Here is a 25477-nt window from a genome sequence, read left to right on the forward strand (position 1 = left end):
TTTACCCAGACAGAGCCATAAACAGACACAGGTTCATGTCCATGAACATGTAAATCCAGGATTGCCTGTAACCCTTCAGCACCTGGCTCCCGAGATTGCTCCCATTTATGCACCAGCAAGACATCCACAGCCATGTGGCTTGAACCTGTGCCACTCTGACTGACAGAATGCTGGTGGGTTTGTGGAGTGATCCACCTGATCCACTGCAACCTTTCCACAGGGGCCCTCCAGGGCTTTTTCAGGTCCAGCACGGCAGAGAGGAATGGCCTGCAGCCAGTCAGACACCAGACAGGTGTTCAAGCAGTAGTTGCACAGCTTTTTGACAGCAGCAAAGGTGTGTTTCCTAAACCATTGAAGTATAAATCCACAGGCTTTACTTAGAGGCCACTGAGCTGCACAAAGCCAGCTGCAAAGGCAAGGTGAATGTCCCAAAGAAGCTGCTCAGTCCTCAGCATGGCATGCCTCAGCCAGGCCCTGGTGACATTAAATGGCCACAGACACTCATGATCCAGGGTGACAGCACTGAGTTCTTGTGAAATGTGTGCCTGTCCATCCTGCCACCCCTGCTGGGCACTCCCTGCAGACAAGCTTCCAACAGCCCTCCACATGTTTATGGTAGGTCACACGGGGTGGGCATTTCCTGGAAGCTGCATCCAAAGACAAACAGTTCCCACTGCTGGCATCGTGTTCCTGACTGCCAGAGGTCACTTGCTGAAAGTGTCAGAAGGGCCATGCCCATCTGTTTCTGAACAACTGTGAGCAAGAGCATAAAACTCACTACAGAGAAGTCAAATTCACAACAAGCATTCCCCTTGCACATCCTCCAGGTCTCATTCCACAGCCCCCATGGAGCACAAGAGTGACTCTCACGTGTACCCATTCTCTGCTGACCCAGAGCTGGCTGTAGAAAGGAAGGAGCAATTCTATCAGCAGTTTGTCATCCTGTGGGAAGTCCCAGAACAGTTCTGTCTGGTTCACACCTGCTCCCTGCTACTAGCAGATTGCCCAGTCTGGCGGTGGAGCTGTCCTGACCATACTGGCGTCTCAGAGAAGCAGCATCTCCAGCTGATGGTCATTAAGGATTTGGAAGGTTAAGAAATGGCCAAAAAGCCACTAAATGTCTGTATTCCCACACTGCATGCCCCATGAATTTCCCCTCACGCTGGCTCCAGCAGAAGCTGGCTGGGTTAGACATGATGCTGTTGCTCCCACATGCACAGCCCATCACACCTCACCACAGTGCACCACAGAAGCAGGCATGAAACAATGCTGGCCTCAGAAGCAACTAACTGTGCTTTCTGTAGGGTGCCTTAGTGCTAAAAACACTTGTGTGACTGAACATGTGTCTGTGTTTCAGATGTCCCAATTTCACTCCACTGAGCTAGCTCTGTGTACAGGAAGTTGATGTATTCTTGAATCAACTGCTAGATATATTTGTTTGGTGCTCTTCTGAAAAGAGAAGGACACTATAGATCATTCTCAAGCAATGCAGTCACTATAAGCCACATCAGTGAGATTTGAAATAGATGTAAAAAATAAAAAATTCATCATGTCTGTACATTAACCAACCATTTTGGTCCAAAAACCAGACAGCATCAGACACTCTGACAAGACAAATTGAGTACAAACGTAACAAAAACTAAACCCTGACTTCAAAGGATAGAAACATATATGAAATTAATCTAGAAGAGACATTATTACAAACTGGACAGAGTTACCTAAGCATTTCAGATTCCTTCTCTAATGTTTCACATTTTTTCCACATTCAAACCTATCGTGGTGCTGTGCAATGAAATTAATACACAAAGGTTTAAATATAGAGCAGTTACTAAATTTTCCATTGTTGCATAATGACTATGTAATCTGGCTTAATAATGTGCATAAGGTAAAGTCAGAGAAGAATCTCTGCACCAAAAATTCACTTCTGGAGTCAAATGTTATCCAGATACACTATGAACCAAAGCAGCCTGGCCTGAGCCCACAACTTTGGGTCAGAGATACCAGCAGTGAACTAATGGTTGTGTTTCCCCCTTAAAGCAAGGTGATTTTATATCCCTGACAGACATGAAATTCAGCATAAAATACAGAAGTGAGCTAACTGCAATTGTAAGACAGTCATGTTTTTTACAGGAAGATTCTTCACAGATTTATTTATGAAATGCAAATACCTGCGTACAGGGAGCACTCGAGTTTTAGGCATAATCAGCAAAGAGAAGCCCAGGATACTTAGTGACATGCACTGGGTCAGGATGAACACAGACAGCATCATCACTCATAAACGTTATTTTTTCAAAGTTTTGAAAAAAAAAAATGCAGAAATGCAGCAATAAAAACTTCCCCAGTGCGACTTCAGGGTTCACCTGCCACCAAGGTAAAACGAGGGTGAGAAACTCTGCCTGCCTTCTGATAGCAGCTTCAATGCCTTCTTACTGGAGCTTGACACAACAAGGCAACGTCTTTTAAGGGCTGCAGCTCTTTTTATTCTGTGCACAGTCAATCTAAAATGGTGACAGAATTTTGCTGCAAATTGTTTTAATGGTACTGAAAATTTAATATTTTAAAATATTTTGCATAGTCCTGGATATCATGGCCACATATACAATGTTGGTAATCATGTAATTATATACCAAACTCTGCTTAGCCAAAGCTGGTACTCAAGCATACTTGTCTTGCTTGTCTTTAAGCTGACACTTTCATTAAAGTGTCAGGAATTACATATTTACAGCTCTAGGAGACTTTTTATAACCGACCAAAGATGACTCTGTACTAATTAAAATACATTTGTTTACAAAGGCATTTAAAGAGATTATTTATAAGCTTCCATCTTATGAAATCACAGAAATTCAGTCATATAAATGGTTCTAAAGAAACCTATTTATTAATGGTCCAGACAGTATTTAGTGTACCTCCAGCAAAATATTGAACATAATGAAAGATAACAACCCTCCACTGCAATAAAAAATCCTGTTTCTTTCAGATTTATTTCACTCAGAAACACTTTTAATACTTTCTCCTCTACAAAGGATACCTCAAATACTTCTTTTGTTTTCTAAAGGATGCTCTAGCTCACACTTGAGCTGCACAATCTATTTCAACGACACAACAAATATGCTTTAGTGAAAAGGAAAGAAAACCTCTTAGTATTAAAGCACTGTACCATAGCAAGGCACCCAGTGTACAGATTGCTCCGAGATGTGTGAAAAGCTTGCTCACAGCTGAGTGCCTTGCAGTCAAACCCAGAAAATGCAGTCTTGCTCTTACAGCAAACCTCTTGGCTTTTTATTATCCAAGGAAAGGTAAGCCAAACACCAGTGTTCTGCAGTAAGCTGGGGGTCTTTTTCATGTTATAAACAAATGCCTGAAGTTTGTGCACTGGTGAAAATTCATCCAAGGCATTTTTTGCCTATGTCTAACACTTCATAGGGCCTCTGCAAGTAAATTCAGCAGTAAAGCCCGCGTGGAAACTAACAGGCAGGAAGAGCTTCGAGTGCCTAATTGCCGTGATTGTTAGTGAATTAAATGCAACAGCCCTACAATCAGTGCGACTGCCCGCTTTATTTACTGTGGAATTAACTGGGAGTTTCATCCTCAGTATGCATTTCCAGCGTGCTGAATACTTGTGTGCATCTGCTCTGCTAAGTGGAAAGCAGCCACATCGCTTTAGCAGCCAGGTGGTCTTGGGGTACCTTGGAAGTGTCCAAACACAGGATAACAACTGCTGCAAGTGCCTCTTAGCATCACAAGCTTTCAGAGAGTCAGGGCTGCTCTGGACTAATCTGCAAGTTCTCATGTGAATACTGCTCAACAACGTCTGGTGCTGTTCCTAATACTAAGGAAATAGAAGAAAACCTCTGCTGCCTGTTAACACAGCCCATGATTTCCATGTTTTGCACCATTTTATCACTCTGAAAAATATTTTAGTTCTTTTATGCTGTATCCAAATGCACACTATAGCAGTTCCAGTGCATTTTATTTACTTTCCCTTAGTGCCACTTCAGCCCACTAACTGAATCCCGACTCCAGACTTGACTTTACCTTTCCACCTTCCAAAAGGTGCCACTTGTTCATGGTCTGGAACATACATGTGGAACCAGAAGTTACTTCTACATCTTTCAGTACATGTAAGTTAATGGAAGCATATGCAGTGCCACAAATGCATGCATTTTTGGCCAGCTAAGCCTCTTGGCAGCAGTGCACAGAAAGCTCACTGGGATGCAAACTGGGGACAGGTGAGTAGTGCTGGTCGGTGACAGGGAAGTTGCTGACTCCTAAAAGAGGGAATACCTGGGAGACCTTGCTGCCCATGTTGCCTCCTTTGTCTCTCCCTCCACTACCTGTCCCTCCAGCAGCTCCTTGCTGAATGCAGTGATAATTGCCTGTCCTAAGTTTACAAGCACTGGGTTACATAAACATTTCCTCATCTCTCAAAATGCCCACGAGGAGACTTTGATACAGTTTATGCTCTGGTTCCCACCAGAAGGTGAGCTGTGGTTATCCATGTGCTGCCATAAGCCAGGGACAGCAGCTCCTGAGGTTTGCTTTGGGCTGGAATGACCCTTCAAAGCAACGTGGACAACAGCAGCGCCAGAGACCTGACTGGAGCCTCAGCAGCTGGTGGCTGGCCAGGCTGCCCACGTGCTGTCCCTTCAGGAATGTACCCGGCAGCACAAGCAGACAGACTGAGCAGCGTCCCAGAGTCACATCTGACTTCGGCCAGCAGAAGAAATGAAAGCCCTGTGGCACAGTTAGTGCCTGTTGCTGTACTCTCCTCAGCCTTCTCCCACTCGAGCTCTCCTGCCTGCAAAGTGAGCACGAGCTGTCAGAGGCGTGCGAGGTGTGACAGAGATGTGTCACACGACGGTGCACGCTCACCCACGTACCTACACCGCCCGCAGACCAAGGCAGCAGCACAGGAGGCATCAGAGGAGCACTTGGGCAAGGCAAGGCACAGACAGGACCACGTCAGCAAGGACTCCAGGGCAGATGGAACACCAGCAGCTCTGACTGATATGTGTTTTACACACTGGGGAGCTATAGCCTTGGGCTCTGCAGTACTAAGAGCTGCAGGACCATCATCTGACCGCTCTCATCTCCCCTCCTTGTTTTTTTCTACACTCCTCCCTGCAGGCAGGCTTTACAGCTTTCCCCGTGCTTCAGCCATCCCACTGTCTTGAGCTGCTCTTATTTGAAGAGCAGCCATGAAAGGTTTAAAAGCCCTCCATTGTCTTGGGTCTCAGCAATAACTAACAGCAACACACAGAAATCTGAGATGTACTTCATGGGAAATGTCAACAGGAATTTACAAGCTATACAGGGATTCTCAAAAGCATCACAAGCAAAAGTAATGGCAGCTGGATATCATTTGTCTTTCCTGGATGGTGTCCATCATAAATTTACATGTATGATACTCTACATCCTTTGACCATAGGCAATAAATCTCTGACCTTGCAAGAATCTAAGGCAACAGAAATCAAACGTTATGCAAACAGCTGAAACCCATTGCAGTATGTTCTTGCCCTTGTATGGATTTCTTTTCTTCTGCAAAAAGGAAAAAAAAAAAAGGAGATTCCAACCTATATTTTAGCATTTCAGCCTTTAGGTTGTGCTCATCTATAAAGAACAGTTTTCTGTATTTAAAACCTTCAAAGTCAATGTTAGACAAATAGGAACAATTCTTAGAGCTATAGAAAAGGAATTTCTTTTTCAGGTGTCTTCTATTTTTAGCCCCGTTCTCTACTGATTGTCTTCAACATTTACCTCTCAAACACTTTTAAGCAACAGTGAGGGAGGTGTCACCTGGTACCACCAGCTCAGCATCACACAGCACCTACCTAATCCAGGCAGATGAACAACAGTGCCTCGCAGAGAAATACACAAAGGATGGAAATACCATTGTACATACTGAAAACAGAGTCCACAAAAAACTAATCAGCCATGCTTTTAATAAACTTATTTAATACTTCATTCAGCCAGCCACCCATTTGTTTTGCACATTAAAATGCACGCATTGCAATTTAGTAGTCCTTCTAAATTAGACCTCTCAAACCCATCTGTCTTACTGGCACTCAAGTTTCTTAGATTACACTGCAGGGAGACTCAAGTTTGTCTGCTACCTCAGAGTAGTGTCAGACCCAATTAGATAAGGAAAGTGCCATCACAGGATCATTCCATTACGGGATCAAGCAGTTGTAATTCCCACTTGACGTGACACGGAGGCACACACGTACTCACACATGCTGCCCATGGAAACCCCAGCAGTGGGTTAGGACGTGCAGCCATTTACATGACAGCAGTAAAACTTTGGCCCTCGCTGGCACTGGAGCACCACGAAGCAAATTTGCACAGAACATCCAAAGCCATGGTGTGAGTCTGCAGACCTGCAACACGTGTGTTGGCTTTCACCACCTCTCACAGTACTCTTGTAAGGAATTGTCAAGGACTGCAGAGATTGGGTTAAAGAGAATTACATTCATTAAACAAGGAAAAGCTGTGTAACAACAATAGGTTTGCACCGGGTTCACACACAGAGGGGAACAGGTCGATAGTGATACTTTTTTCACAAACTAACCATTCACCAACAGGTGGCTGGAGAGGATGCAGGCTGTCTTCCCCAGAAGCGGCTCCTGGGAGCTGCATGTCCCTCTCACGTGGGGCTTGAGGACCAAGGTGCAGCTCCCTCTGTGCACACGAGCTACACGCTTATCAACTGACAACACCCCAGAGCAAATCACTGCTTACAAATCAGCTCATGGCTTGAAACCGGCTTTAATTATCAGACTGTTTCCCCACACCAAAATGCTAAGCAGGAACATAGTGTCTCAGGACAGCTGCCAACAGGAAGGATCTTAAAAAAAAAAAAAAAAAAAAAAAAAAAAAAAAAAAAAAAAAAAAGCCGGGGGAGGAGACTACAATGCTTAAATAAGCCTAGAGAAGTTGAGCTGCAGCACAGCACTAAGCCTAGAGAGCACACTGCTGGGCCTAGTGAGCTTTTTCTGCCTAATTTTAAACCTCCCTATAGACCTAGTTATTTTGTACGTATGTCAAGTGAGGGGAGAAATGTGTAAATGTGTTCAAGATTGTTGGAGGGTTTTTTTCATACCACTGTATGTTGCCAAATTAAGGGAGAGGCAAGACAAGTTGAATTATTTTAGCTAAATTAAAAGCATGTACTGCTGTCCCACAATGAGCACAAGGTCTAGGGATGGCAGACAACGGGAATTAAGCAGCCTTTTCCTGCATCATCTTAAATGAGTGTGAAGCCTTAATATCTGCAATACTGGATACCTGTGATTGTGGTTTTATTGTCTATTGTACCTCGATATCCCAATACCAAGTATCCAATTTAAGCAGCCTGACAAATGCTGCAGGGACTCCATGCTCCCACGTGCACAAGGCACTGAAAGAAACAACAGCGATTTATACCACAGTTATAAAAGCTCATCAGAGTTAAGGTAACTCTGTCTCCAGTTCAGCACCCAAACAATTACTTGCTCGTTCACAGTAGTAGGAAGTTTTAAGCTCTGATCAGGAAACTATCAGAAAGAGATACTTAGTGCTATGTGTTACTTTCATTTTTGCTCCTGCTATTACTTCCTCGGCACATGCACCTACCAAAGCCTCGTGGCCATCTTAGAGAGAGCAGCTAATGACGGCAGCTTGAGCACGCACAAATGAATTGACTTTACTGGGTAAGGAAGTGGTGGGTGTTGCTTTTACCAGTGCAGATACTTGAGATGTGCTCCAGTGAGACAGCTGAGGTGCTCGAGGACAACAGCAGGGTGCTGTTCTAGCCAACTGAAGGCTGGTTCAGCCCCCAAGTGAGAACAACAAAGGAAGAGAAGAAAAGAAATCACACTGAAGTAATTAAGAATACATGTCCCCAAATGTCTTGCTGTATGTCTCCAACTCCCTCATTTAAACCTTGTAATTAGAGGTGAATGGAAGACAGTGAGGTGTATGTATAAACAAATTTAGGGGAAGGATCAAATGCACTGACTGTAATTAAAGATGGTCACTTCCAAGGCTGCAATGGGTACTTCTACTTTCAGGTGACTTAAAAGCTGAGTAACACTTATTCCACGCACACCCCCCCAAAACAAAACAAAACAAAACAAAACAAAAATCTGGCATTGTGGGTGTGGGACAGTGGAGACTTGCAGATATCTGACAGTCCTGCCTCCAAGTTTAGATATAGCTTGCTACAACACAGATAGTGCCTTGTTTATAATTTAATTTCCATCCTATTTCCCTTTCCACTGAACAGTACAAAACTGGTTGTCCCTAAGCCAGATAGGGTGCAGTTGAGCAGCATCTGAAAATGATCCATCTGGGGATGATAAGGTATGGAACAGCTTTCAAAACTCTCCCCTCTTCTCTCCTTCTTTCTTCCCCACAAAATTCAGTTCAGATTTCTTAAGTGTAGAGCCCTGAGGTTATCTGGCAATGGAAGGAAGCTGCAGAAGTTCGGACTCACTTGCCGTGTGAGTATGTAAAGTCAGGCAGTGGGAACCAAGACACCCAACAGTCTATTTAAAACACCTCTTAGCACCTACACCCAATAACTGCTTCTAGCAAACATACACAACAAGCTGCCAAATTTCCCTAGCAGAAATTATTTGCTCCACCCATGCTGTTCATTGCAACAGTCAACACAACAGCACTTACCAATCGGGATTAAGTCAGCTTTCTTGGGGAATTACAGGGTTTGCTACTTTCATGTTTTGTAAATACCAGCTAATGTGCTCTGTAAGACACAGAGTGTCTGTGCAGCCGGTATTTGCAAACACTGATGGTATTCCCAACTTCAATAGGAGCTGCTGAGTCCTGGCAGCAATTACATGCCAGGCAGGCACCTTATTTAGCACCTTGTATCTTCACTTAGTTACCCAAATTAAACCATCAAGGAAAGAAAAGCAGATAAATCTGTTAGGCATCAATCCCAAGTTGGCAGCTGGGAGAAGAGGACTCTCCACTACTTCTGCAGCCTTTTACAGGCGTTTCACGACATTCAGATGTAGTCTTTGACTGTTACATAAATCTGCTTTGTTGCTATAAGGTAGAACCTTAATAAAGGCTTTCTTAATGTAGGGCATGTAGCCTGTAACCAGAGTTATTAGTTTTTCAAGTTAGAAGCATTGCAACATGACCTCATGTACATACATCCAAGCCCACACCTCTTCTGTGTCGGCTGTGCCAATCTCCACGCGCTACAAAATTAGTCACGCTAATTTGTGTAGAAAAAGGCTTGTGTAACATAAACTAGCATTAGACAATAATATTAGCCAGCTGATTTCCTTTGACAAGGCCTATCACTCTGCTCTAGCCTCGAAGGATGTGTACTAGCTCAGCATATGTATTTCTATCTCAAAGGACAGCACTCTGTGAAGTCCCAAATCAACTCTCTCCTTCCAAACATAGGGGAGGGGTGGGTAGAAGGAATATTGTATCCATTCTTGTGGATTGCACGGTTCTTCAGGACAAGAGGATTCAGTTTTTCAACTGGATCCCATGAACGAGCGAGAGGATGGGGAGGAGTTGGTTTTGGTTTTGTTTTTCCAAAAAAGGCCCAAATTAAACTTCTGTGAAGGAATAGCATTATGCTTTTTCACATTTATGATCTGCTATCTAAATGCTCATGCTCAGTTTCTGGAACCTTTTCTGCATCCTCTGCAGCTGCCCGGATGAGATGCAGGGTTCCAGCCTGCAGGCAAACAGCTCCTACTGAAATTCCCTGGGCACGAGGCAGAGTTGGGCCCACAGTCTGCCAGTGTACCAAGGGGAAAAAACACAGATTAAAAACTACTTGACCTGCAAAGGAATTCTGTGCAGTAAATCTAAGCACAAGTGTCTGCTGACAGAGGCCACGAGGGAAAAGGAGCATGAGCTGCACCGGGGAAGTACACACCGTTCCATTCAGAAAGAGACATTTTGAATTTGGGACCAGGCCATGGTGTATCCAATACCCAAGTGGGGTAGTCACTCCAGGGAAAGGAGTGCTAAAAATAGAGCTACAGATGCCAATACAGCATGGAGGCAGGGAGGGGAAGGGACGGGACAAGCAACTCACAGAACACAGCCACCTCCTCTAACTGAGGTTGATTTCTTTTTGTCTACTCCAAGCAGGGACACTGGGACATGAATGCTCGTGACATACTTGGGAGAAAGTAAGCCAGCCTCCTGCAGATCTGATGAGTGCAGAGTCAACCTTGCCTTAAAGAGCTAGAGCTGCACTGCAGACTTTCAGGCACATTTGCTACTTCTTCAAACCACAGCAGGTACCACTTCTGTATATTGGTCTGTGGGCTTCCACAGACCTGACTGCCTGGGATGCAGCCAAGGATTTCCATCACATTATGTAAGACTTATTTCAAAGGCCAGCTTCTTAAAGTCCATTAGCTGCCTAAATTCCTTTAAAAAAAAAACAAAAAATCAAATTCCAACTCACTTGTCCAAATGTAGCTAAGCAAGCTTAAACCCCCCCTCATTTTCAAAATACCTAATTCAACTTATTTTTTTGTTCTCCAGTTGGGAGACCAGTCACCATCAGGCCTCTCTTCCCTTATATGCAGGGAATCAGCACATAACTGTCCTGAAAGTACCAGAAAGTCTGGCCCATCCATCTCTACTTTGCACAAGTCCAGCCCCCTCTCTCTAGCATGCTGGACAAGAAATAGCCAGGTCAATTAGCAGATGCTGAAAACATAAACCACCTTCTACACAGTCCATTAGAGGCTGACACACAATGGACTTATGTTTGAAGAGAGGGATGGACAAATTCAAGTGGAAAAAAATGCATGCACTTGGTTTCTCACCCATCTGCTCGCTGCTGGCTGCTTGGCTGGCCAGCAAGCACACAGCTTGCTGGAGTCCAGACCCAGGACTCCACTTACACTCCACAGTCCAAAGCTGACCTCAGCCAGGAAAAAGGACATAATAATTGAGTCCAAACTGTATTTTAGTCCCATCTTTCATTGCAAAATAGAAGCTCTGTCCAAAGCATGCGTATGTGTACATCTCTGATACCTGTAATATAACTTCCTGAGCAGATTAATTTTCAAGCTTCGTCTGCTTAATACACTCCTCCTTTCCAAACCAGCAGTGTGGGTAGGAAGACACCATTTGTTGGGAGTGCATCATCAGGTGAGCTGCTCTGTGCACTGAAAAGATAACAGTTCAGCGCATAAGTATCCACAGTAGCTTTTGCAGCAGGTACTGCAGGACAAGTCACAGACACTTGCTGACTGCCCAAAGATGGGGCAACAGTGAGGAAAGAACAGCATTTCAGTGCAAAGTTTTAAACTTTCCAATTGCTTTAATTCCACAGATCTGTTAGACTCAGAAACATGGGTCACTTCAGCAAGAGCACAGGATAAAATCTCCAGTTCTGCAGGCCCAGTTCTTTATAGACTTTACCAAACAAGCTGCACACAAAAAAAAAAAAAAAAAAAAAAAAAAAGAGATTTAAGAGGCAAACACCTGGCAAGAGGGGCTTTTAGCAGTGATTCAGCCCTGCACTGGCTGAGGCAACACCAGTCACAGCTGGAACTCTCAGAGAAGTACTCATAGCTGGGGAGGGGGAGAAGATGCCCAAGCCAATGTTGGATTTCAGCTCACAAAAGTCAAATCTCACTCCTAAGACATTACCTTGCTTAAGGAATGCAAAGGTATGTTTATTACAATTCACTGGGATTGTAATAAAACACTTCATACCAACCAGGTGGTGAAAAAAAAGTTATTTTCTTGACAAGAAAACCAGAAGAAAGATCTAGTACAGAGGTTAGATTCCTCTAGCAAGACGACATGGTTCTCACCACTAAGGCAGCAGCCACATTATCTGAATGGTTTATGTGTAATCTGGACAGATCCTAGAAATGGCAGCAATTTTTATAGACCCATTATAACAATGAGATCTTTCCCAGGTCAGTAAGACCCATCCAGCACAGCACTTTCCAGGCAACAGCAGCCAAAACTGGATGCTTAGGAAAAACATTAAACTGACAGAGAAGTGAACTGTAACTGCTCTGCACTGTAAATTAACACTGTAAATTAACACTGTTCACTCAAAGAAGCCATCCCACCCTCTCCCTGTGCTGGCATCAGGGTGTGCCTGTGACACTGAGCTGGCTCAGGAAGGTGACCTGGCCAAAGGAGGAAGCTTCTCCCCTCCTGCTGTGCTGGCAGGAAGCAGGACCCAGGAGCACCAGTGTGCAGCCAGGGCTGGGTTGAATTCCTGATGGAAGCACAGCAGTGAGACACTGGGTGATCCTTCCCTGGAAGGACTTTACCTCCAGCACCAGTTCAGGGGTTTCCTCAGTCAGCAGTGGCACCACAGCCGCTCAGCGTGATGGATCAATGCACTTACAACTTGACACTGTATAACAGTGCTAACCACAATGGTAATTTGTGATTTTGAAAAGGCAGCCCATAATAAAAATAAACATTAAGCATTGTTTTGGTATGCTATTATTCCAATGACCTTTCAGTTCTGTTTCAAAACTTCCAAGTTTATCACCAACTGGCAATTACATGCTTTTCATTAACCCTGCAGTTTACTAACATGAAGAGCCACAGAGAAGGTTTCAGGACATCCATCCAGCATTCTCTCAGCTTATATAAACTTTAAATACCAAGCAACTCTGCTGGTTGAAACTGATGTACCAATGAGTGCAACTGTGCTCTTGAATGTGCAATTCCTCCATGAGAAAACCACCTATCAGGACTTAACTTCAGAGGCACCTGCTCTGTTTTCTGTATCAGCTAATGTTGTACATAATAATGCCCCCATCAAAATATATATTGCTCATCAAACCCTCTGTTTCTGTCGAGATACCCATTTATGTACATGATGATGCAATACAGAAATATATTGAAATACAGAAACTTTGTTCTGGCAAGATTTTAGCTTTAAGGTCTGCACAAAACTTGCATCAGTATTACCTTCTGTGCACATGGGAACACTTTCAGTCTCCCCCAGTCAGCACTCTACACAACACATACATTAAGCTCCTTTGGGAAGAAAGAAAGGTTTGGGGTTTCTTCCATCTTTTAAGGTTTTGCAAATCACTGTGACTCATGTATTCCCCAATCTGATCTTGCACTTCTAAAAGGCTGTCTCACTAAATTGATGCAGGCCAACTCCACAGCAGTCTCAGCTTGAACAGCAGCGCTTGGTTTTTACCTCCATCTGGCTCAGCTCACCAGCTTTTGTCAAATCTAAACTTGGGGACCTGGGCCATAGATCAAGCCATACCAGGGTCACACAGCACCTCTTCAGCTCATATGGTGCCAGTCTGGGGAACAGCAGCACATGCCTTGCTGATTTTGAGGTACATTTATTAATTTCCTCACTAATTCTTAAAAGCTGCTCTTTAAAATCATCAAGTTTCACAAGCTTTTTCCGAAGACTTTGCCAGGGAAAGGGCAAGACCTTGAGCCTGTCCTGCAGCAGAGCTCCTCATGGCCAGGCAGGACTGAATGACACCAAAGAAGTCCTGAAGGGATGTCCCAGTATCCTTTGTCAGGGCTCCCTGTGCTTTTCCCCGCACAGCCCAGCACAAGCTGGGGGAGAAGGTGAACAGGTGAACAGCCAAGGGCAGGCTCTCCCTGCCTTCACAGAGCAGTGTGGAGATCTCAGCACAACCTTTGGGGGGATACACCTTGGGTTTTACCTTCTAATGTAGAACTAGTATAAATTGATGCAAATAAATGAGATTATGCTTTGTCTTTTCAAGAACCTTATGTCTTTCATGAATGCTTGGATTTTTTTTATACTATGAAAGCTGAATTCCTCTATACAGCCGTCAGGTCAATTAAAAAATCTTCTTGAAAAAAGTCGTAATTACTAATTTACTTAGTATTTATATTGCTCTGTGAAATCCTACAGATCTAACGGTCTAGCTGGAAACAACAAAAAATACCTACATGAATATACATGTTTGTCATCAGGAACTAGTTACATCCAAGTGCCACTCTGACTAACTTGTCTGTAATTATTAAAATATTTTCTAGCACCTCAGCTGTCCCTAGGATAGAAGATTTCCTGCCTTCCTACTTTTTATTTAGGGGATTTCTTGTTTCATGACTCCAAGATGCACACCTTAAATGCACAGGACCAAAACAAGACTGCCATTAGAGGGGTAAGTCCTTACGGAGTTTCCCTGTAATGAATCCACACTAAAATTCTGAGCAGGGTATTCCAGGGAGACTTAAAGCAGAGAAAAAGGGATTTCATGTATGAGTTGCTGAGAAACACTTTACCATAATTGTAATCTGTATTCTATCATATAATGAGATTTTTTTTTTCCTTGGAATTACATTTCTGCTTTCATTTGTCTTCCTCTGAGCACCCCCTCAAGAGCGTACAGAAAAGAGACCCAGCAGTAGAAAATACAAAATAAAGCGGTAGTGCCAAATGGCCAAGCCAGCACACACAGAGGTCAAGCACTGCCATTCCCAGCAACATGAAAACCGGAGATAAGACCTCTGATGTGCAACACCGGTGCAGAGCCCAAAACAGCACCACGTGCAGTGCACGGCTACCACGGCTTTCCAGCTAACGGCATCTCTGGCCACCCTCACGCAGGACAAGGGCCGTGCAAAGGAGGAAGCCATTTCCCTGCCCTGCAGCACAGAGTGCAGCCCTCAGACACCACGTGAGGGACCGGGCACGGAGGAGGACGTGCAGCCCTTCCTCTCCTGCTCCTCGACAGGCTCCTGTGAGATAAACGAGTGTGCCTCGCCAGGGCAGCATCATGGCAGTGCTGAGACACAGGCGCTGGTCCTGGGAAGGAGACACCTCCAAAATCAACATCCAGTGCTTCCCAGCTGGCAGGGCAGGGCTGCACTGAAGGAGGAAGACAGGCTCTGCTGCAGGGACCAGCTGCTACAGGGACACACCACGGCTCTGAATCTTCCATTAAACCGTGCAAGACGCTTCATAGATCTTAATGTAATTTTAGTAAAACACGGTGAAAAACACTATGATTGGTATTATCTGCTCATACACCCACAGTGCTGGAGGAGGGGGTTGTTAAAAAGAAGAAACAGAAATTGCAGGAGTCCTTCACACCAATACATCAGGCTGCTAGAACTGTACACACCTCATCTGCTTTTGTGAACAACCATTTGCACATACAAGGATCTTGCACTAATTTGCAGGTTCTCACCAGGAATAATAAAAATCTGGCTTCAAGTATAGTTTAACTGCAGGAGGCACAGCAAGCAGCAGCAGTTAGGAACATTAGTTGTATAATCGCAAGACATACTGTGCAGTTTACCTATTTTGACCTTGAGATGGCAGAGAAAGAAAAGGTAGCAAGGCAAGTACTATATGGTCCAGCTACTACAAAGAAACAACACTGAAATGGGAAGTGAGAACAGCGATTGAACAATTAATAGATTCTCCTTCTGGCCCTGCATCTGCTGCAAATGCTGCTGTGCCTCATTTACCGTGCTGCTTAAACACGTTAAGGCAGAGCAGAAGGAAGAAGAGGAAAATAACTGAAGGAAAAAGAAAAGGAATATGCAGATGAAAGTAAATTTGTAATGATGAAGCAGAAGGGGAGGAATAAATGGAACAGAATGAGAAAGAATCATAGCTGGGGCCGATTTTTGTTTTCTTTTAAAGAACTGTGACTGAAGAACAGAATTTTACATGCAGTTATTTTCCTGAAGACTGTCAGCTGAACTTCTGCCGGTCGATGTCACTGCCTTAGCCAATGCACTGCATTCTACAGCCCAGGCCTGTGTTTGTGAGCTTGAGCCTTCTCCAGTTCCTCTCATCTCTAGGATGACCACGTGGCTATTAGGCAGAGCTATCGTTTACTCATATTACAATTAAACTACAGGAAAGCATGTAAGCATGCACGGGAAGTGATGGTCTAGCTGCTACATAACTGCAGCCACAGGAACAACACACAAAAAACCCCCCACGAGTTCAATCTTGTGCCATCAACCACGTTTCACGTATTTAGAAACATGCAAATAGGTGTAAATCACATCCACACACACCCCTCTCACTTTCTCTGGATGCGTGAAACCCGAAAGACCACAGGCTACACCAAAAAAAAGAACAAAAAACCACCCGACTGGGCGTTTGCCCTGCTGCCTGAACGGTGCGTGAGGGTGCCACGGCGGGATGGAAAGGCAGAGCCGAGCCGGGCCCCGCTGTCTCCCTGTGCTCCCTCGGAGCAGCGCTCCCGGAGCCTTCCTACAGCGCGGGGCCCAGCTGCAAACGCGCTCCGACACGCTACAGCACACGCTAAGGCCGCCTCAGAACGGGGCAAAGGAGAGCTCTGCACCACGCGGGGCTGCCGGGTCTAAGGCCTGTCCTGGCTAGGTCCGGCTTTTCCCGGCGCTGGACTCCGCGGGCCGGGCTCAGGAGGTGCCCGCTCGCAGCTGCCACAGCTCCCCGGGCAGGACACGCACCGGCGAGGAAGCGGACGCGGGGGAAAAACGGCTCCGGAGGTACTTACATGCGAGATGAAAATTAACGGCGCTTTAGGCATACTTTGAAAGAAACATAGAATAACCGTGTGTGACACATTGTTCCCGAAAATCGTTCACCTCGGTCACAAAAAATACTTTGTACTTACGGCGTTTAACACCTCTAGCAAACAGTTGCTGCAATCAAGATTCTTTGTTAGTAACAATTCGGTTAACCAGTTACAGCGCTAATCAGTCCAAAGCGAACTATTAGGGATGTTTCAAAAAGAGCATACCGAACAACAGGGGGAAAAAAGCCAAATAATACTGTAACGATTAGATTTTAGCTGATAAAAACTCCAAAACCAACTTAATAAATTATTCAGTGCGGAATCAAAACAATTTCAACAAAACGTTCTTCAATAAACACAGTAATTCAAATGTCAGCCATACGTCTTTTAATTAGGTTTTTTTCCAAGACTTACCTATGTTTTTCTAGTTCGTTGTGTGATGACCTATTAAAAAGAGAAAGGAAATATTAGAGAAAGGATAAATAAACCAAGATTTAGAATATTTAAAAGCTAATACCTGTGTAAGTTGCAAAAGACTTCTTTAAAATACGTATTTAACATGGATTATGAAACAGATTTTCTATTAAATTGGTTCACTTTTAGATTCTTCAGGGTATCAACTTAATTTCCATGAGTAAACTGTAGATTTGGGGGGAATTATAATATATTTGCATTTATTAGTGTTCAATACATTCAGAGACAGAAATGAACATAAAAAACTGAGCAGGTTAGTAATAAAAACAGCCCACGAGATTTTTATCAGTGAAGAAAAATTATGAGGGAGCAGAAAGTGTTCAAAGATCTAAATGGTAACAGGTAAGAGCAAAAAGCACCCCAAAAGCCAGCTTTCAAGCCCATGGAGAAGCAAAAAGAAAAATCAGCAGCTAATCACTGCTGTTGTTGTTGTTATCTTAATGGCAACAAAAGATAGGAAAATAGGAATCCTCTTAATTATTCTCAGTCTACAAACAGAAAATAAAACCCAAAAATATCATAGTCCCTGTACTGACCACAGCAGTATGTTATCCTCTTCCAATCTACTTGGATTAGAGATTTTTTTTTTTCTTCTCCAACCGACGCCTCGGATTTTTTGCCATTAGAAGGCAGCCCTAAATTCTTGGAGGACTTTTTTTTTTTTTTTTTTTTTTTTTTTTTTTTTTTTTTTTACCCGATTCAGCTAAAAATATCCATTTTATTTATTTACACAGCTCAGATTAAAAACATTCCTAAAATGAAGTTACTGTCACCACTTCAGAACCAGCAATTTTCCATACTTTCGGTTTTGTCCCGCTGAAAACATGCCCAGCACGTTAAGGATCAAAAGATGCAGAGGCGGTGGCAGCTTTTGGAGCTGGCAGATTATGTCAGAGCAGCGCTGCTGGAGCCTGCTGCAACCCCAGCCTGCAGCTGGGCACGGGGTGCAGAGCGAGGTGCCTTTGTGGAGGGCAAGTGCACAGTCCCTCCAGGGAGCAGAGACATCCCAGGGGCACTGGGGAGCCTTCCTGCACTAATGCTGCCCGCTGCCGAGCCGTCCTGCCTCTCCTTGCACACGGCCGAGCTGCTGGATGCTGTACTGGGTGTGACTGGTGGCAGAACATCACTCCGGCCATAGAGAGGGAAAAAGAAAGCAAAGCTCACACCAGAAACATCCAGTGAACAAATCCACAAGCGACTGATCTCAGGCCAGTGCAGCTCCTGACCCTGCAAGGATCACTCAGTTGTGAACTGCCCCTCTGCAGGTAAAACTGAAATGCATACAAGGTTCAGCACTGATGCTAATCCACTCTCACCAGAAAGCATCTCAGTGCTGGTACCAAGACATCAATTACGTCAGCCATTACCTGGCATCTTTTTCTCAAAAGCCTATGTATTCTTTATGTATTTTTTTACACTTGTTGCATCAACTGAGCCATGATCAAGTAATGTGTGTATTTCTACAATGCCATTTTAAGTGCTCCTGACCAATGCAACAACACTACAAGCGTTATACACATTTTCTGTGCTACATTAAAAGGGCAAGGTGAGCTTGATCATTTGGCTGTCTTAAGAGGATAGTGTTTTTATCTTCTACTCCTACTCTCTACAAGAGATCAAACTTTCTCCACAATAATTTCTCCACAATGTTTACAAAAATTGACAAAGACTGTGCTAAACCTACCAGTGTTTATGAAAACAGAAGTTCAGGAGGGAACCATTGTCCCTGAACACCCTCAACAGGCCCGTCAAAGGCACAGTTCACAGGGAACTTTGGAACCAGCGAGGAAATACAGGCTGGCCTGGATTCATCCCTATGACATGAACTCCTTGACATTTCTGGCAATTAGACACAAAGGTGGACACGATCACTCCAACTGGCCCATTCTGAGCTGCCAGCTCCCAGCAGCTCCAGCGAGCACGCACGGGGACAGCGCAGGAACCACTGGCCAAGAAATTCAGCCTGCAGAGTATTTTACTGGGCTGAGAGAGGACGCCGTGAGCAGCTGGCAGTCCTGCCCACAGCACAGCTACAGGGCACTTGTGGTACGTGAAGGGTGACCCAGTGTGCCCCTGAGCTATGTCCTGCCAAAGCAGACGTGGGTGTGCCAGCTGCCAAACCCAGCGGCAGTGACCATGTGCCTCTTGGCAGAGCTCTTGGGGACACAAAAGCCTCAGCGACGCCTGCAGTGCGCAAACGTGGGCACCAGCCACACATTTTGGGAGGTGTCAGGGGCTGATTAATGCCCCAACTATCAGGCCCTAGGCAGGACCCAAAACCAAGAGCCCTGACATTTACCTGAGAATTGCTCCATCTACACAGCAAGTTAAATATCCTATTACAAAACATGACAGGGGTTTCTTTGTTTGGATTTGTCTTCAGAGGAGATGAACCTCTCTCAAAATATTGGGTTTTATTTCCTTCACTGTCTACAGCACAGTATATTGCAGGAATATCCATCTCCTGCTGTTTATGCAACCTAAAGTGAGGGGAAAAAAAAAGAACTGGTCTCCACACAACCCAGTACCCTGTTTCAAAATGGAGTCTTTTACTACTTTAGTAAAGATAAGATGTAGGTCACAACTAGTAAGATGTATGATATATGTATTTATACGAGAGAGACAGATATATATATATATATATATGACTGTGGTTTGCAGGCAAATGGTCTGTGTAGCCTTTCAAAAACAGCTCCAAGAGAAGGAAGACTTCTGGTGTTTAACTTAGGTTCACTCCACTGAGTTTGTATCTCCACAAAAAGCCTGGGGAAGTTGGAGATAGCAGTGAGGGGGAAAAAATGGTTAAAATATTCAGATAAAAATAAAGGGGAAAAGCCAACAACAACAAAAAAATCTGCAAAATCATAGAAGTAAAGGATAACAAACACTGGTGGCTTAGACTACACTGTTGATCTGAGACAGCTCTAATATCCCTTTAGCAAATGCCAAGCAGTTCACTGACTATAAACTTTAATTGTGAAGAAATTGTCAAAAGAAGATTTGAAAGAACAAGGAGGAACCAAGCGAATGCAGCCATTGGTCTGCAAGATGCTGTGCTACTTCTCACAGCACATTCCCAGAGTAATCCCCATCCACCACCTTCCTTTCCCCAAACAAGAATTCTGGGTATTGGATTTCAGTTTTTGGTTGATCCAACTTTCAGCAGACACACCTAAGAAATTTGGACAGGTACTAACTGAGATGGCAAGACTAACACAGAAAAGGCAAGGGCCCCTCCATGTCCACTGCTGCCAGTTTATGGGTGAGCCAGCAGGATCTGCCCACAGGCATGCTAGACTGAGATTTCCCTGTATGTGTGAGGCATGGCTTGTTTCAGTACTCAGACACCTTCCCTACTCCTCCATCCATCTACCCCAGCTCAGAAGGAAGCCAGCAGCTCCTGACGAAAGCAGTGATGTATGGCAATGCTGCTGTTCACTGCCCTGTGTTAATGGGAGCAGGGCTAGACCCTGATTCACCAACACACTTCCAGTTGCCAATGCACTTTAAAGCACTACAGGGAGCAAAGCAGAGTAGTTAACCAAGTACTTGAACCAGTGGCAGCACCTCACCAGTGCCAGAGCTTTCTGGTGCAGGCAGGACTGCCAGGGTGTTATACAACCCATGTGCAGGATACAACTCCACCTCAGATCATGCAGCCATGTGAACGACACTGCCAGCACTTCACCTTTTGTCCAGGCCAAGAGAGTAAGAACAAACAGAACAAGAAGCTTTACAAGGTGCTACACCTTAAGTGTCTCAATCCAGTTCCCACTCCCAGAAGTGCACGTGTGTAAAAGCACAAAGCTTACACCTGAGATCTTGCATGAATGCAGCTGCTGTGCAGCTTTTCATTGAAAGGATCCAGATTCACTTCCAGGAAATACCCTGTCCACATACCTTACCTGCTGTGGAATGCACCTGAAAATACTACAGTTCATCCCACAAAGCACAGATAAACCTGAACATAAGCACACACTCTGCCTGTTACTCACTGCTTCTGGGTTGTTGGTTTTTTTCCATTTGTTTCAAACTGGACACATTGCTTACAGCCTAAGAAACAGCCTGTATGGAATTAATCCACTAAAAATTAATTTTGCATTCTCCTCATGGCAAAATTTAACCGGTTCTGCAGATTCAGCTGGGATCCGGGAACCAGGCATACTGGCACAGCCGTGATGCAGAGTTCTGGCTCTGGGATCGCATTCAAATTGGTGCTGCCACATGTTTGCAGTGGCCAGGTCTGAACGTGCTTCTAATAGGGTGGCAATTTGTTTACCTCAACTGCACAAGCAGTGCAGCTCCCAAACATTGCAGACCTACTGCAGTTCCTCAGGGGGGACCGGTCCATTGGTGAAATCTGTTATATTGGGACTAAAATGCATTGTTTTGAAAACAAACGTGGCAATATCAAGTGCTGTCTTAGCTTTAGGAAGGCAAACTGAGAAAGATCCATCAAATTCAGAAATCCAGGTGAAAATTCAGAGGTGCTGTGTCTGCACAGTCTGCTTTGCAATGTTTTTTTCTTGGCTTCTCATGAAAAAAAAAAAAAAAAACCCCGAAAAAAACAGGGGAAAAAAAAAAGAAAAATAAAACAAAAATCAGACCCCGATCCCTAAGCTGCTTAGTGTGGGCACAGAAAAACATCTGCAGAGAGCAAGGGGCTTGCTCTGTGGGCCACAGGTTCACCCTCACCATGATCCAACATCAACAGAGGAATTTGGACATTAGGCTCTGTTTTTATTTGAAAATCCAAATGCCGCTTTCATCTTTTTCTGCATATAACCCTTTGCCAGAACACAGCATGAAGTACATGTCTATTTATATAACATATGAGCAAAAATATTAATTAATTAATAGACACAGAAGATATATTTATAAACCAGCATTTATTTTGCTCCCTCTCCTTCAATAAACCGGCTCCTAAATTAACAGGCCAAACACACTGCACCACCGACATTCAATTCCTTTCTCTGAAAGTAAATTTAACCGTGACCTCAGTAGACTGGCATCTAACACTAAGATTTTGGGTTTCATTTTACCTTATTTCTGACCTTTTCATGGCGAAGCAGCTGCCTGAGCTCCCCGGTGCATGGGCAGACACACACCTCAAACCCATACACAGCTCAAGGTACCCAACACCTGGTGAGCCTCGCTGCAGCCAAGGCAGAAGAAAGCCCAGCTGTCTGCAGGATTGCATGTTCCTCTGTCAGAGTGCTTTGCCTTGTGAGCAGACGTCACCAAATTTCAGATTTGTGTCGCATTCCTCCTTGGCACATTGCACACATGTCACCTATCTGTTTCTTTGGAGCAAAAGCCAAGCCTGACTTTTGAATATTTGCTATTAACATTTCCAAGCTACAACAGCAATAAATCCAGCTGTTTTATGACTTTTTAAAATTCTAAGTACACCTTAACAAGAATTATTAGACTGCATGGCATTGCTTTAGGAACTACATACAGCCACTGCTCTGTGGAGACATTTATTATACTATAGTCAAGTATCTGCTAAGTATTATTGTAACAAGATGTGTGCTCGGCTTACATCCCTGCAGAAGATAATATTGTGCCTTTCTCTAATCTCCTGTCCTCTTCACAAAACAAGAATCCAGTTTCATTTGCCAGAGGATTTTGGTTAAAATTACTGGGGGGAAACAAGCCTGAATCTCAGCTGAGGACATGGTACAAACAGCAAACCAGAAAGAAAACAAAGCAGTTTGGTTTGTGTGACATGGGAAAGGGCACATCACAGGAAACTGAGAAGAAAACATGTAAGATCAAGACATTTTAATGCGCAAGTGAAACAGAAATGGCTAAAAACTGTGTCTGATTGCTACCAATAACACCGAGAATATTTTTTATCAGTACTCAACTGTTTATCAATATCAAATGCTAACAACCACTTTCAATTTTGATTCATAGCTAACAGTGGACAAAGCAAAATTGTTAAATATCTACAGTGGACAAAAAGCTTACAGATTTTGGATAATTGAATGTAATTCTGCTGGTATTTTTCCCTGCACAAATCGAAACCTGCCAAAATTACTTCTCCCTCCATTGCAATCAAGAGGCCAGCAAGCTTTTAGCCCAGGCCTGAGTATCCCGTCCAAAGGATAGCCTCCTGCCCCTTCTCCTGTGGGTCTGGGCCTCACCAGCCATCCACAAGGAATGGAGGTCTCATCCTACAGTTTCTTACGTGAACACCACCGGCACCTCGGCAGAGGAAGGAGAGGTCCATCAGCGCCCTTGCCGAAGCCCAGGGCAGCTGAATCCATCCCCGCCTGTCGCTCAGCCCGCAGCGCCTGGCCAGCACACCTGTGCTGCACGGGGTGCGCTCTTCCCCCCACAGGCGGGCACACGGAGGGGGGAAACACAGAACAAAGAAGAGTACAGCACACCCGGCTTCCTCACATTTGACAGTTTTTCTCCTCCTCCCTTCTTGTCTGATTTTCCAAGAATAAGGAGATGTTTTTCATGCTTTTATGTATGTATACCTCATCAGGCATGAAAAAACCCCAACGTATGTGCATATATACATCTCTCACTTTTTAATCTGATCAGATGCTGCAAGCAGCAGGATACAAAAATAGATAATGAAAACAACAATGCCCCTGCAGATTTGAAATGTGCAGTTAGCTGCTCCTTTCTTACTCCTCCAACTTTGAGTATGTATTTTTAATCCAGAAAAACAATGAAATAATAAGGCATGAATTTCAAACACGTATGCAATCCCCTGTATGCAATCAGATGCCTCCCTGCATCTAATGCTCCAAACCAAACGAGTCTGGAAAATGGTTAAAATGGAACAATATGGACAAACACTTTGCTCGGTGGTTCACATCACCCACGATCACTCCAGATCCTCTGAACTTTGGCCAGTCATCTCCCTCTGTTAATCTTTGAGTTGCTTAGGAAGAATTAATTCTGTTTCCAAAAATTCACTTTAGTCTGGGGCTCGACCCCTATAGCCTCTAAGCTCCAAATAATAACAAAACAGTGATGCTGGTGTACATCATGTATTTTGCACTGCATATTTAAATGCAGGGGTAATTTCTCCCCTGCAAATCTAAAGTGTGCAGCAAACATGAGCAGCGATTGCTGGACATGGGTACAAAGCCCTTAAGGACAATGCAGAGGTACCCACAGGGCCCTGCTGCTGCCCCTCTGTCCCTGAAGGAACAGGGAGCTGCATTAAAGCAATGTGCCTCTGCTTCCCACGCCAGCCAGCAAGGCTGGTACCCGTGCTGAACCGCACCAGCCACTGTCCCGGCAGTGTCCGCACTGGAAACCATTCCCTGACAAGCACTGTCCTGTCCTGTAACACAGATGACCCATCCCTCATCTCATCACTGCAGCTAGAAGAAAAGAAAGTGTGAGTAAATGTACACATTGCACATTGCAGGATGGCATTTTTGAAGGTTGCCACTGCTACGAAGTGAGAATCAGAGCAAAATGCTAAACAGGTAAATAAATGTAACTCTGCAGGCAGGAAAAAAAAGCAGGAAAGTAACTGCAAATGGATGTGCGTGCCTCAACTCTAGTAACACTTGCAAATCTGTAACCAGAAATCTTTTAATTCTGCTGCATTTGATAGATTACTAATCCTCTCCTAAAAACTCCTGAAAGCAGCTTACAATTCAGACAAATAACTATTTTGCAGCGGATGACAAGAGCCCTAAGAACGGAAACGATGGAATAATAGCTCTGTAAGTAACACAGATTTCTTGAATGCAAGAGACAGACAAGAAATCTGTACAATTCAAGGAGCAATTTACAGCTGGAAAACTTATGAAATCTGTTTTGAATTTTTTTAAAGGCAGTGAGCATACTTTATATGAAAATAATTAAAAATCTTGAAGAGCAAAGTGTCTCAGGACACAAGACACTCCTCCCATTCCTTATGACTTTCTCTTTTAAAATGAACTGTCTTCTCACGCTCCACGATGAGACAAAGAATTCAACTAAAACCAAACACAAAGTAGGAGTACTGCAATTAACAGCCCCTAAAATGGTTGCCTTGTTTGGGAGCAGGGGCACGGGGGCACGATTTGCTCCCCCTCAGTAATCCTGGAGGCACAGTGCTCGGCCACAGCAGGCACCACCAGGGTGCTCAGCAGCTCGTGTTTTTGCTCAAGGAGGGAGTTCGTCAGCTTTTGATTTCGGTTTGCAACTCCGGTGCCCCACGAGCAGCCCCTGGCCCTCTGCCGGGCACCTCCCCAGCACCATCCGACCCGGCCGCAGGATGCCCGCCGGAGCAGCGAGAGCGGGCCTGCCGAGACTCCCTGCTCCTTTGGAAAACAAGTCACGTGCAAAGCAAGTTCATTTTAGGCTATTCTACAGGAACCACGATCCAGCATGACCGTGCAGAGCGGAGCCTGCGCTGGGGAGAGCATCGCTGCCCCGGGACGAAGCAGGCCCAGCAGGGCACGGTCCTCGGTCCCCTCCGGAGCGGCCCTGGAAGAGCAGAGCAGAGCAGAGCAGGCAGAGCCCGGGGCTGGGCTCGCTCCCGG

The 25477-nt window shown here is 44.6% G+C and overlaps 1 protein-coding gene across 3 annotated transcripts in view; it reads right to left on the reverse strand.

The window, feature by feature from the left end:
• MXD4 (MAX dimerization protein 4) overlaps positions 1 to 25477 on the reverse strand; it is a 41127-nt gene that overhangs the window by 13984 nt on the left and 1666 nt on the right. For all 3 annotated transcript variants that reach the window (XM_040064180.2, XM_040064179.2, XM_040064181.2), the window contains exon 3: positions 16908 to 16937. In XM_040064180.2, the coding sequence (XP_039920114.1) occupies positions 16908 to 16937 (30 nt within the window). The remainder of the gene's footprint in view (positions 1 to 16907; positions 16938 to 25477) is intronic.

This window comes from Hirundo rustica, chromosome 5 (genome assembly GCF_015227805.2).
Source record: "Hirundo rustica isolate bHirRus1 chromosome 5, bHirRus1.pri.v3, whole genome shotgun sequence".
In the NCBI taxonomy this organism is placed as follows: Eukaryota; Metazoa; Chordata; class Aves; order Passeriformes; family Hirundinidae; genus Hirundo; species Hirundo rustica.